Raw genomic sequence first — 15,107 nt, 5'->3', positions numbered from 1 at the left:
AGAAAAAACATTTCAAATCATGTCTTTTATCTAAATTGAAGTTGACAATTTCGACAGGTAAAAGAGTGAAGAATTTTAAAATTGCGTGTCTGTGGTAACATCTTTTATCAAATATGTCATGGGAAATGAAATATTTTGGAGAAATTGGTTTGTTTGCCCAGATGGGGTTATTTTATATTTTTCAATCAGAACAATTGCAAAAATAGAAAATATAACAACTTAAAAAAAAACCTGTGAGCGGAGGAATAAAGTCGCATAGCGAAAACCATATGATACCCTACACAAACAATGGTGCGAACACATTTCCTTTCAAGCCTCATACAATTTTTCAAGCCTCATTTTAATTTTTGGGTTTTTATAAATTTTAACTAATAGGTGTAAATGTAACAACAGAATGTAATGTTAACCCTTTGTGGCCCAATGTTGTCCACAGGCAACAAAACGTTTTAGAGCTTCTATTTAATAATTTTAATTTTAATTACTTTAATTTTTCCGAAAAAACGTGCTGTATCTCCCGAATGCAATCATGTAGCGATATCCTCTTAAGGATAGGTCCATTTAATCTGTGAACAGAAATTTGTTCTAAGATTGCGGAAAAAATTTCGGGGCTCAAAGGGTTAAGTTCGAATTAAATATTTTATTACTCTTTTACAGGACCAAGCCAATATGTTAAAACTGCCCCCAAGGGAGCATCTTTGAACAAGGCTTGGTATTTTTGAACGGCATTGTTTTTACAGTGAATTTGTTCAAATATTAGGTTGGAAAAATTATATCAATTATGAAAATGCCAATAAAATCGGAGAAATGATCGAAGTTTACCGGCATATTAGCAGTCGTAACATCGCCCAGGAGCTAAAAATAAACCATGAAACTGTTTTAACCATTTACATAAAGCTGGATTCAAAAATAAGCCCGATATTTGTGTGTCAGACCCATTAACAGAGAAAATAGGATGGATCGAATTTATGATATGATATATAGACCCATTTCTTAAAAGAATGGTGGCTGCAGATGAGAAATGGTCTACTTACAATAACCCTGTGTGAAAACGATCGTTGTCAAAGAGCAGTGAAACACCTCAAACGGTTGCCAAATCAGGACTAACAGACAGGAAGGTTCTTCATTTGCATTTTGTGGAACTGGAAGGGGATTATTTATTATGAGTTGCCTCAATATGGTCAAACGCTAAATTCTGATCTCTACTGTCAAAAACTGGATCGTTTGAAGATAGCAATTGACCATAAATGGTCAGAATTGTCCAACTGGAGATTGTGTCGTGTTCCACCAGGTCAACGCTAGGCCACATACATCTACAGTGACTAGCCAGAATTTCGGGAGCTTGGGTTGGAAGTTTTAAAGCATCCACCATACAATCCGCACTTGGCACCAAGCGATTATCATATTTTTCTTGCATTGCAAAATTTCTTTAATGATGAAAAATTTGTATTTATTCAGGATTGTGAAAATCGACCACTAGAGCTTTTTGCAAATAGAGAGCAGAACTTGTATGAAAGAGACATTATAAAGTTACCTTAAAAATGGCAACAAATCATACAACAAAACAGTGCATATTTGGCCCAAATCGGACATTCCGAAGCATGTAAAAATAAAGTCCTATAGTTTATATAAAAATAATGGATTTATTTTTCCCCAACCTAATATATGTGGGAGCTATGTCTAAATCTGAAGCGAAACTTGCCAGAACCTAATTTATATTAATTTCAGTATGTTGTACAAATTTGTTGCCAATCGGACACACTTTGGTTCTTAAGTGCACAATTTACATAAAATCGGAAGAAAATATATATGGGACCTATATCTAAATCTGAGCCGATTTTTACCAAATCTAGCACACATCATTCTAGACTTAATTCAGTACACTATGCTAAATTCCAGGCAATATATTGGCATTTTAGTGCACTATTTACTTTAAATCCGACGAAAATGTATGTGGGAACTATATCTAAATATGATCCCATTAACACGAATCTATGCGCACACCATTCAAGACGTAAGTCAGTACGCTTTGCCAAATTTCGTGCAAATCGAAATATATATGAGGACTTTGATACACCATTTACATTAAATCGAACGAAAATGTAACACTCTTAATTCCAGACTTAATTCAGTACGATATGCCAAATTTCCTGCAAATCGAAAGACATGGAGGGACATTGGTACACCATTTATATTAAATCGGAGGATGGTCAAATATTGTAATAACAACAAGGAAAACAGTGTCAGTCAGTGTTGCCCACAGATATATACCCTCACCCTATGATTTTCGGAGAAGGTCTTCAGAGTTATACACAAGTTTTATTATTCGTTTTATATAAGGTATATGTTTAATTGAAGATATTCCGGATTTGATGTTGATCAAATATATAATATTGACCATCTTTCTAAGATATACCAGAGGAGAGGGCATGGACTTGATCTAGGTTTGTTGAAGATAATAGGTTGTTCAAAATTTGGTTTAAATCGGGGATTCCATTCACCTAATATTGGATTTATCAATATTTCGAATGTTGACCATTTGTGTGGGAGGTACCAGAAGGAGTGGACCAATGGGTCCAATCTTTCGACCTGATATAGGTTTGGTAAAGATAATAGGCTGTACAAAGTTTCGTTAAAATTATAAAATTAATTTTTAACACAATTTTGACCTTTTTGTGGGGGAGGTACTAGAAGGATTTGACCCATATTCCCCATCTTCGAACTTTAAACTTAAAGTTTGGAAGAAATTTTAAGATGTGCAGAGTTTGGATGAAATGGATTATTCCGTTCGAGAGTTATCGTGCACACCAGCCAGCCACCCAGACAGACGGACAACGGGCGGACATGTGTAAATCTACTCCAAATTTTCTGAAACGGATTTGATTCAAAAAAGAAACATGGGGTCTAACATTAATATTTCCATGAGGCACATTTTCACCGTATCAAAGTGTATGTAACCTCACTAGCCATAAGGCTAAGGTTATACAAATATGATGTCTCCCTCAGTGCAATTGATTTGATTCAACTTCGTTTTATTCCTGAAGTATCTTCCCCATAAAGTGTAAATACCAAGATAAAGGCCAAGTTCGTAGTAGAGGTTTCTATTTTCCTAAAAAGTAAGTTTTTAGCTCTGGAAATATCCAATATATCTCAAAATCTAAACAAAATTATCTCCAAATATATTTCAATAAAAAACTTTACAAATGTTGAATTTTATTATCATTGAATCTTCTAATCCCCGACTATTTGTTTATTTATGTTTTGCCAAATAAAATTCCCATAAACGGCAAATATTGTTACAATATATCAAAAAACAAAAAGTTTTCTAAAATACATTTAGTGTATACATATAAACACTGTGCTGATTGCTAGCCCCAGGGCAGCGTTTTTGGAAAATTTTGTTCTGCATAATAACTTTGTGGCCGCGGTGGCTTATAAAGTTACGTATTTTAGCAATTTTGATTGTAAAATATGTATATCTCTGTATGTGTGTGTGTATTGGTGTAAAAAGTGTTACTGCAGCAGTTTGATTCTGATTTGTTGAACAAACATAATTTGTGGATAATGGAGTTTTGGGTCGGGACTAGTTTTTTTTTTTTTTTTTTTTTTTTTTGTGGTGATATGGGGTTAAATTCCATTTTTATTCAATACAAACTCCAAGTACTCTGTGTGCCTAAAACTTCAAAACATATTGACTTTTTGTGGCTGTGATAATTGTGTTGCTATCTGTCCATCTAATGACAATGAGAATGTGTGCTGGAGGTCAATCCAAATAGAGATTTTTTCTGAAGGCTTTCGAATGCAAATGGTGGTGGTAGTGGTGATGATGATTACCCCAAAACTAACATCGTTGATGGTTGCATTTTCGTTGTGGTCCATATATGGTTTTGTGGAGAGGAGTGGTGGCAGATGGGCAAAAACAAACTAATGTTATTTATATTTCCAATTCAGTTAACTTTTAGCTTTGCATTGATTTCAATAAAATCCAGACATACGACCGAAATCAATCGCCAGCACCCAACTCAAACGAATGCAACGCACTGCAATGTGGTGTGCTGGTGTTGCTGCAATGTTACCATGGACTGTTGGTTGGCTGGTTGTTTGGTACGCCTGATTGCATGGCTGGACAAATGAATGGTTGCAGCTTTTGCTTGTTAAGCAGAAATATACGATACTCTGTGAATTCTGGAGTGTCGTTAGATATTCAAATTGAAATTTAAAAGCCAACGAACAAATTTGTATTTATCTGAATATGTCATCAGCATCAACATCTAGAACATAGTATTTGAAATACGAAATCAATATGACCATGACTGCATGTTAAATAGTTGGTCAATATATATTGTTTTCATTTATCGTATGGTCTTTTGATGCAAATAGCATGTGAGTAAAATAAACGAGAATAATAAATCGAAAAAGAAGAACAAAAACAAAACACAGATTGCAGATAAAACTTAACAAATCATAAAAATTAACAATAGAAGTGGATTAAATTTTGTGAAATATGTTTTAAAGACTTCACTTAGACGCACGTTTCTGAACTCTGGTATAATATTAACCAATAAGAAAAGTAGAAAATTTGGACTGGACCGACTATACGACGCCCTTCACTACTTTGGGTATATTCTACATATGTATCCTAACAATTTCATGTCAATGTTTCTTTGGGTGAATTTGAACGAAATTAAATATGTGAACTTTATATATAAGTAAACCGACTAATATCAATCTATACACATGCCTTCCTGCTGGCTATTGTAAATTTCACTTCATTCGGGCAGATTTAGAGCCGTTTGCGCACAATGGGACAAATTTATGTAAATCGATATATAGCACACTTGATACACGCACAATATGCCGCACTGTTTAAAATGTAATCTTAATCAGACACCCGTTCGAAATATGCATGGAAGCTATGACTGAATCTGCATCAATTTCAGAAAAAGCCTTAACGTCGTTCTAGCCTCAATTTGATTCGTTGTTCATAATTTCGTGTCAGTCGGACAAACATTAGGAGTTAAATGCACGATTTACCTAAAATTGCACAAAGATATATATGTGGGAGCTATATATAAAACCGATTTCAACGAATCTTGCCAGATATTAATTTTTATTAACATCAGTACATTGTACAACATTGTGTGACAATCAGACCAACTATGGTTCTTATGTGCACAATTTACATAAAATCGGAAGAAAAGACACGTGGGAGCTATATTTAAATCTGAACGAAATTTCCGAAACTTAGCACACATCACTTCATACCTAATTCAGTACGCTATAACAAATTTCATGCAAATCGAAAGAAATATAGGAGCTTTGGGACACTTTTTATAAAAAATCAGACTAAAATATATATGGAAGCTATATATAAATCTGAACCGATTTTTACGAAACTTAGCACACGCCATTCTAGACTTAATACATTAAATCAGTTGAATACATTATACATTATATGGGAGCTATATCTAAATCTGAACCGATTTTTAGGAAACTTTACACACATCATTATAGACTCAATTCAGTGTGCTATGCCAAATTTCGTACAAATCGAAAGATGTATAGGGACTTTGGTACACTATTTATATTAAATCGGTCGAGAATATATATGGGAGCTGTTATAAATCTGATCCGATTTTACCCAATTTCAATAGGGTTCGTCCTTGGGCCAAATAAATAAACTGTGTTATACTTCATCCAATCCGAATCATAAATGCGACCTGTATTTTGTTTACAATTTAACATGTACAGACAGAAGGACAGACGGACGGAAGGACGTTCATAAGTCGACTTAGAAAGTGATTCTATACATATTCTCAAAAGGAACCGTGTACCACAGTGTGGGTACAAAAATGGATTTTGAGGAAGATTTTAAGAACCCATGAAGTTGATTTTAGTATAATATTTTAAAGACACAAGGTAGTGAATTTTGAATTTTAGTGCAATATTTTATGGGTCCAAAACGTGGATTTCTAAATGAGTTTTCGTGCATCATTTTAAGGGTCCAAGGCGCGGATTTTTAAAAGAATTTTAGGAGAATATTTTAAAGGTCCAAAGCGTGGATTTTTAAATGAATTTTAGTAAAATATATTAAAGGAAAATGCGTGGATTTTTAAATTAATTAAGTAGGATATTTTGAAGATCCAAGGTGGATTTTCAAATTACCTTCTTATAGAATATTTTAAGGGTCTTAGGCGTGGATTTTTAATGAATTTTAAGGGTTTTTATAGAATATTGTTAAGGTCCACGGCGAGGATTTTTAAATTGCCTTTTTATAGAATATTGTAAGGGTCCAAGGCGAGGATTTTTAAATTATCTTTTTATAGAATATTGTAAGGGTCCAAGGCGAGGATTTTTAAATGACCTTTTTGTAGAATATTTAAAATTATATTATTACAGACCATTTTAAGTTAATTTTTTCAAGAATATTTTAACTTTTTTAAATCAATTTTTAAAGAATATTATAAGCGTCCAAGTCGTGTACTTTTAAATGAATTTTTATAAAATATTTTAAGGGTTCCACGCGTGGATTTCTCAAGGAATTTTAGTAGAATATTTTAAAGGTCCAGTACGAGGATTTCTTAAGGAATTTTTGTAGAATATTTTAAAGGTCCAATGGGTGAATTTCTTAAGAAATTTTAGTACCATATTTTTCAATACATTTTTGAAAAGTACTTTAAAGACTTAATTCAAACACATCTTTAATTTTAATTACACACACTTTGTCTACACAATATGCTCAATTTACAATCTCATTTCATTATCAACAACCCACATTATCGTTGTATTAACAACTTCAAACTCAAACGTGTTGCGTTTGACTTTTACATCCAACAAACTTTTTCAAAAAAAAAAAAAACAACTTTACAAATTGTTTTCCATTCGCAATGATTAATCTTTATCGTCGATTACTGTTCATTGAACATTTAAAATCGGTTCATTATACAGATTAAAAGTTGGCTATGTGTGCATGCGAGTGTGTGTGTTTTAGAAAATATGATCACGCCATTAGCATAAGCAATTGACTGTGATGAAACACGTAGACAGACATGCGATTAGCAAAACTCAATCATTACCCGTACAGTCAACTGTTTAAATTACTTTTTTTATCAGAATTTTTATCAATATTTACGATATTCAATAATATAGCGAAACGAACCTTTGAACGGGCAAAACAAAATGAAACAATGTAATGCTAACAATTTAGCTAATTTACAACAAACTTCAGAGAATGACACCCCTTTGTCGATGGCATCACATTCCCGGTCAAATATTTACAACGAGAACAACAAAGGACTTTATGTCTGTCTAACTGAGTGAGTGAGCGAATAAGGACTGCATCGACAACAGTAGTAGTAACAACAACAACTACATCACCACCAGTGCCATATAGTTACATGCCATAACTTACATACTTAACTAACTACCCTGCCACATCTACTTTGCTCGCTAAAATGTCATCCACACACACACTCACATACATAATCACATTGTAAAACTTTAATGACCTAGTCTCTGCAAAGTTTATGGAATTTACGATAGTGGGTGGGGTTTGTGTGTTTTCATTTTCGTTACGTTCTCTTTCACCAAAACTTGTACTCACCATGAATATGTTCCAGTATAAAAACACCATTATTATGCAGGGTATATAGAATGAGCTTAACGATGAATATACTATAAAGTCTGTGTTATAGAACATACACAGACTGGGATCACGATCCGGTGTATTGTTGAGACCTAAAACTATGGGTGAACCAATGGCTGCTGATATCGCCCATACCATGACAATGGTTAGACAAACACGTCGACTGTTCCGATGCTTGGCATATTTTATTGGTTGTGTCACAGCGATATATCTGTTGAAAAAAATTAGAAGAAAATATATAGTTAGATGTATATTTTTAAGTTGAGAATTTTCAAAGATTTTTTGCGAATATTTAGAAGAATTTTTATAAATTTTATGGAGGAATATTTAATTTTGCAATTTTTTAATGTTTCGACTTTTAATAGAAAATGTGATGGGTCCAAGGCGTGTTTTTAGAAACAAATTTAGGAATCTATGGTGTGGTTTATAAATAATTTTTGTTGGAAAATATTTCAAGCATGATTTTTTTAATGAATTTTTGAAGAATATTTAATGAATTTTTGGAAAAGATTTAAAAGATATTAGACGTGTATCATTAATGTATTTTTGGAGATTATTTTAAGGGTCCAAGATTAATTTTTAATGAATTTCTGGAGAATATTTTAATGACCCAAGGAGTCGATTTTTAATGAATTTTTATGTCCCGTTACAGAATATTTTTATTTTTTTCTAAACTCTGGGCCTTTATATGACTTTAAGTACAAAATTTTAGATTTTTATTCCGTTTTCTTTGACACTGAAAGGGTTATTATTTGTGATGCCTAAGCTTTATTTTTGCAAAATGTATGAAGGATCTTAAGCATGGTTTTCTAATGAATTTTTGACAAATATTTGAAGGATGGATTTTGTTTGCATTTTAATACCCTCGACTATAGCATGGTGTGTATATAAATTTCGTTTTTCCGTTTGTAACTCATCGAAATAATCATTTCTGGCCCTATAGCGTAAAACGAATTGAGGTAGATCGCCAACATTTTGCATAGAGTCTTTTGTCTGCAGGCAGGTCAACTTCGAAGATTGGCTATTTTGGGGTTCAGCGGAATTCGCCGAAATTTGGTACATTGGGTACTAAGTTTCTCCACTAAAAATTATAAATATAGATCCACTTTTTTTGGTAGTCCACATGTAACGGTACCCCCCAATTTTTCACTTTTTGGGCAAATCTCTCCACTAAAATTTATAAATATAGGTAAATTTTTTCGGGTAGCCTACATAACGGGTATCCCCAATTTTTCGGTATTTTGAGATTCTTGACCGCGTTTTTCAAACGAACGCTGAAGTTTGGCACATTTGGTTCCTATGGGGTACCAAATTTCTCCTCTAAAAATTATAAATATAGGTTCATTTTGTTTTTTTTTTTTTTTTTGTTTTGTGTAGCCCCCCCATACTTTGATGTTCTTGAGCGCATAAATAGTAAGGGGGATATTCTAGGGTATACACGAAATTGTCCGTCGTGTATACCCTCCATAGTGTGGAATTCTAAGACGATTTAGTCGATTTCTCCATCTGTTGTAATCATTCTTCCGTTGTAGAATATCTCCAAGGTTAGGTCAGGTTTCAGAATGAACTATATCGACCCGTCCCCTAATTAAAACCCTTTATGAATATGACTCTATCATACCCTTCACTACTATGGGTATATTAAACATATGCATCCCAACAGACATCGCACATTTGTAGGCCCATTAACATGAAATGTGAATCCACTTGGATCAATCCATAAACATGTCATTCGTCTGTTACAATGGGACAAAGTTATGTAAATCGATTTCAAGCCAATATCAATCGGACATCCGTTGGGCTATGTCTGTACTTCTCCAAAACGCAACTATGTCTTTCTATTCTTCACTTTGTACGTTGTGCAAAATTGCATACCAATCTGACAAACATGAGGAATTTGGTGCACTATTTACTTAATCCAAATATGAAACGATTTCAACGAAACTTGACACACGTTAGGCGATATTCAAAATTAGGTGGCAATTGGCCTATGGTTTTGTGTTGGGTTAAATGAGGGTTTTTAGTGCACTATTTACCTAAAATCGGACGAAACTATATATGGGAGCTATACCCAAATCTGAACCGATTTTCCATTTTCAATTAGTTTCGTACTAAGGCTAAATAATTGAGCTGTGCCAAATTTTATCCAATTCGGATAATAAATGCGACCTGTATATTGTTTACAATTTAACATGGACAGACGGACGGACATGCATAAATCGACTCAGAAAGTGATTATATGCATATTCTAAAAAGTAATCATGTGTCTATCTCGTTTCCTTTTGCCTGTTACAAACATATGTACCAAGACATAATACCTGTACCCAGAGATGGCCTATCAGAAACAGTGACGTAAATGACATACATTTCCGACGTATAATACATACGTCAGAAACGTCGGAAACCTACCCAAATCCATTAGGTTTCTGACAAAATAGCTATTTCCATTAATCAATTTGGAAATTACGCATGCTTTATTCAAATTAATATAAAATTTCAAAATTTTCTTCTCAAAAAATTTAAAATTTTTTATGAGTTCTTGTAAGGAATAGTCATATATGGTTGTATATGCTGATATATTGAAATAAATGACTTTTACTACATTTATTACATTTTATACAGGTATATGACGTTTTCGACGTTTACACCTTTTTGACAGTCGAAAACCTAAAAATTCGTCACACGGACCATCCCTGCCTGTACCACAGTGTGGTGAAGGGTATGATTGGAATTTAAATTCTAAATTACAATCATATTGTTGGTAGGGGAGACTGGGGCACCTTCGGCACTTTTTTTTTAGAGCTCTATATCTCAGTACTTATTCAACATATATAACAACTTTATGGCTGATTATTGTCCTCTGACACTTAATTATAAAAAATAGTACCAAAAAGATATAAAAAAATAGTATTAGTTAAAAAATTTTACAGTTTTTTAAAAAAAGTCAAATTCGCCGAATGTGCCCCAACCCGGGGTAGCTTCGGCATTTGATGGGGCACATTCGGCACCATAGTCATAGCCGGGTAATTGTCATCGCTATCAGTCTGGTTGAAATTCTGATCCTCTAAAGGCTCTATTAGGTTTTAATACGCCACACAATGTTTGAATTATATGGCTTTATTTTCGAGCGGCGGACGTTTACATCTCAAGGTCGCACACACCATCAGAAATAGGGGTTTTCTATCGCATTTTCGTCAATACAAGCACGTTTGATCTTATATATGCAATTTCGAACCATATTAAAGGATTAGTTTTAAAAACAAACTCAAAAACCTTTTACGGAAATAATATTGCACAATCTGTATATGGCCGAATGTGCCCCACTTTGAAATGCCGAATGTACCCCGAATGTACTTTTTATAGTTTTTTTCATTTTTTTCGATCAGATTTGTAAAAAGATTATATTTTTAAATATTTTTATAATAATACACATCGTAGTTAACCACTTTTTAATAATATTGTCTTAAAAATTTTAAAAGTTTTATACACGAAATACTTACGAAATGGAATTGAAATATTACAGAAACGTCTATAAAAATACAAAAACCTATGTATCTAAATAAGCTTATTAGCTAGAAATTTCAAACTTTGTGTCAGTTATTTATTTCGATATTCGATACCTATGTATCGAAACTAGTGATGTACGGTGAGAACTTCATATCGAAAACGCGATTGCCGAAGGTGCCCCGATGCCGAAGGTGCCCCAGTCTCCCCTATATACCACTATAGAGCGGGGTATTTTTATTTGGTGACCTAGGCAGAGCTGTCGAGGAATTAATGACCCTTACTTGGTATCCAACGATTTCCGTTTATTTTCGCTCATGAAAAATGCTTTGTCGACGATTTTCATCTTCAGAATATTATTATCGGTTGAAATAAATAGAAACCACCACGACCTGTAGTCTATATGGTTTATGAATTTTAAATATTTTTGTCTTGAAATTTGTCAGTCCAATTTAACACTTTTCATTGTATTCGAGTTCCATAAACTATATTCCAGATATTATTCAATGATATATCAAACACTGTATCATGTTCCAATTATCTGTATAACCACAATTGAATACAAAAAATAAAATGTTTACTACATGTCTCATATTGTCATAAAACATTGATTTATATTCGTTACGCTTTTCATGTTAATAAAATTTTCTACCGTTTTTGTCGTACAATAGTTCATGTCAATGCGTAGTTTTTTGTTCGGTACATGAATAGAAGTAAATAATAATTTATGAGCCAAGTTATTTTGTTTGGTTTTCATAGTGGTTGAATAGCTGATATTGTATATAAGGATGTTCTAAAATAATATTGAATATTTTCTTGTATTATATTGACGCTTCCGAACCATAGTATGCTAAGTCGACATGTTTTAGCGGTTCTTAATTTATATTCTCTGAAATTTTGGTAATCATCGGCCAATCCAAACCAAAGTTATAAGCAAAAATGTACTTAGCATAGCCCGTAAGATATGTGAAACTTCCAAACTTTGAGAGCTTCTACAGAAAAACTCACTTTTCAGACTTAGCATACTATGGTTCGGAGGCGTCGATATGTATATCAATAAAATCATTAATTTTTTGGAAATTTCAAAATGTTTCAAATTCCATTCCATATTATAATTACGTAGTATATTTTTTCATTAAATAATTAATTTAAAAACGAGTATTTCATCACATCCTCATATTACAATATCATCATCATACCGCATATACGTATGTATACATTTAATTTCATACATTACCTGTCTACTGATATTGCAACTAAATTAAAAATCGATGAAGTGGAACATATCACATCCATGGCTATATAAAAATCACACGCAAAATATGGTAAGCCCCATGTAACGTTTACCTGCAAAAAAGAAAGAGAACAAAAATAAAAAAGTTGAGAGAATGAAGAAGATAAAACAATAATGAATTTAAACAATTATTTAAACAAACACCCGCACGCACACACACAAACACATGTGTGTATACAGAGTTTTACAAATATACAACATAAAAGAATATGTTTGAATATTGTTCATATCACATGAAATGGCATGGTTTCATTGTAGACGATATACAAACATATAGTGTGTATATATGTATGTCAATATATTGCTCATTTCATGACAATTTTATTTTTCATCAGCATTGATTGGTAGCAATCATTATTAATAATGGAATTCTGAGAAATAAATATTATGACAATTTTTTGGAGATAGAGGAATGTATATTAGATATTGATAGATATTATTTGCATACAGAGATACATATGTTCATGTATACACATACATATATTAATTAAGATATTTCTGTAAATTTATTTCTTAAAGACCATTTTTGTGAAACCCCCTAAAAATATTCAAAACACAAGATTCTTGAAGGCTAATATCAAAGATTTTTCAAGGACTAATTATAGGCATGGATTATTTAAATATTTTTTTCAAGGACTAATTATAGGCGTGGATTATATAAATAAGTTTTTTCCAAGGACTATTATAGGCGTGGATTATTTAAATATATTTTTTAAAGGACTATTATAGGTGTGGATTAATTAAATATATTATTTTCAAGGACTTTTATAGGTGTGGATTATTTAAATATATTCTTTTTCCAGGACTTAGGTGTGGATAATTTAAATATATTCTTTTCAAGGACTTTGGTGTGGATAATTTAAATATATTCTTTTCAAGGACTTAGGTGTTGATAATTATACCCTACACAACTATGTTGTCAGGGTATTATAGCTTTCTGCAGCCCCAAACGTTTGTAACGCCGCGAAATATTGGCCCTAGACACACCATTAAGTATACCGATCGTCATATCTCGACTAGCTGAGTCGATCTAGACATATGTGTCTGTCCGTCTGTCCGTCCGTCTGTCCGTCCGTCCGTCCGTCTGTCCATTATAATTTGTAAACACGATACAGGCCACAGTTATAGACCAATCTTCACGAAATTTTGCATGTAGGATGGGTTCTGACCAATGAAGACCCCTATTGTTTTTGGGAAAGATCGGTTAATATTTAGGGGATGAAATGGACCAAATACTAAATTTTTGTCGGTTTTTCTGGTCGCTCCAGAGGCCGCAATAATGGCCGGAACATCGTGAAATTTTGCATGGAGAAGGGGATCGGGCCAAAGAATAAGCAAGCCTGTTTTGATAAAGATTGGTTAATATTTAGCGGGTCAAATGGACCCTGACTTTTGTGTGAAAAATGACAAAATTTGTATTCTATAGCGTATATATTTACCCCTGAATGACATAAACCCGAGAAGTTGATATTATATCCAAGAGGTGTGGTTGGCCTTTAAATTAATACCAATTATATTGTTGTATGTGGTCGGATGTGGAAGTTACACCTAAATATTTACAGGTATCTTCGTATTAATATATTATTTAGTAACCCATTATCACTCTAGAGAGCGGAACTATAGCGCTGATCGCTTTGAAATGTCCCATAAGGTTCCAGTTATGGTCAAGGACAACGCCTATAATTTTCGGTGATGATCAGATAATAATTTTGGAATGAAGTGGACCGAAAACTTAATTTGTTGTGTTATTTTCGAGTCGATATATAGACCACAAATGAAAGCCGAACATCACAACACAACCCACGGTGAAGGGAATCTGGACAATAGCTGCACTGAATACGCGTAATATTCGGAAAATATGTCAGTTTGAGCAAGGGGTGCTGTTTACCTCTAATCGGGCAAGAGGATGCAAATATCACGAAATAGGCTCGGAATAAACATCCGCATAAAATTTGAGTTCCGAGGTAGTTGTGTGGGGTATCGTATGGTCGGCCCCGTCCGACTATACTGCTCCGCTCACTGGTTTAAATATATTCTTTTCAAGGACTTAGGTGTGGATAATTTAAATATATATTCATTTCATTTCATTTTCGTGAAAATCGCTTCAGATTTATATATAGCTCCCATATATATTTTCTTCCGATTATATGTAAATAGTGTACGAAAGACCTTAAGTTTCATTAGATTTGCACGAATTTTGGGATAGCGATCTAAATTGAGACTAGGGTGAAGTGTGTTAAGTTTCGTGAAAGTAGCTTCAGATTTATATATAGCTCCCATATATATTTTATTCCGATTTTATGTAAATAGTGTGCGAAACACCCTAAATTTCCTTCGATTTGCATAGCGTACTAAATTGAGACTAGAGTTATATTTTCGTCCGATTTAATGTAAATGGTGTACCAAAGTTCCTATATATCTTTCGGTTTGCACGAAATTTGACATATCACACAGAATTCTGTCTAGAATGATTTCGTGCAAATCGGTTCAGATTTAGATATAGCTCGCATGTACCGTTACTTAGTAAGGTCTAGATTTACAATTTTTAAATAATTTTGTTCGATTTCATATAAATGGTACACCAAAGAATCCAAGTCTCATCGATTGACATGGAATTTGTCATAGATTTCAAAATGCTACGTTTATGGGGTTTTGTACTAGGTTCAA

General features: G+C 33.2%; 1 protein-coding gene across 1 annotated transcript in view; it reads right to left on the bottom strand.

Annotated features, from left to right (window-relative positions):
* Nucleotides 1-15,107, bottom strand: part of LOC133334505 (dopamine D2-like receptor) — a gene marked incomplete at its 5' end in the record, with an annotated part of 69,760 nt that overhangs the window by 15,531 nt on the left and 39,122 nt on the right. The window contains 2 exons of the mRNA XM_061542821.1: nucleotides 7,601-7,853; nucleotides 12,384-12,493. Of these exons, the coding sequence (XP_061398805.1) occupies nucleotides 7,601-7,853; nucleotides 12,384-12,493 (363 nt within the window). The remainder of the gene's footprint in view (nucleotides 1-7,600; nucleotides 7,854-12,383; nucleotides 12,494-15,107) is intronic.

Source organism: Musca vetustissima, unplaced genomic scaffold (assembly GCF_032173495.1).
Source record: "Musca vetustissima isolate MV318-11 ecotype Yass unplaced genomic scaffold, APGP_CSIRO_Mvet_v1 utg13842, whole genome shotgun sequence".
Lineage (NCBI taxonomy): Eukaryota > Metazoa > Arthropoda > Insecta > Diptera > Muscidae > Musca > Musca vetustissima.
This window is presented reverse-complemented; position numbering and strand designations above follow the sequence as displayed.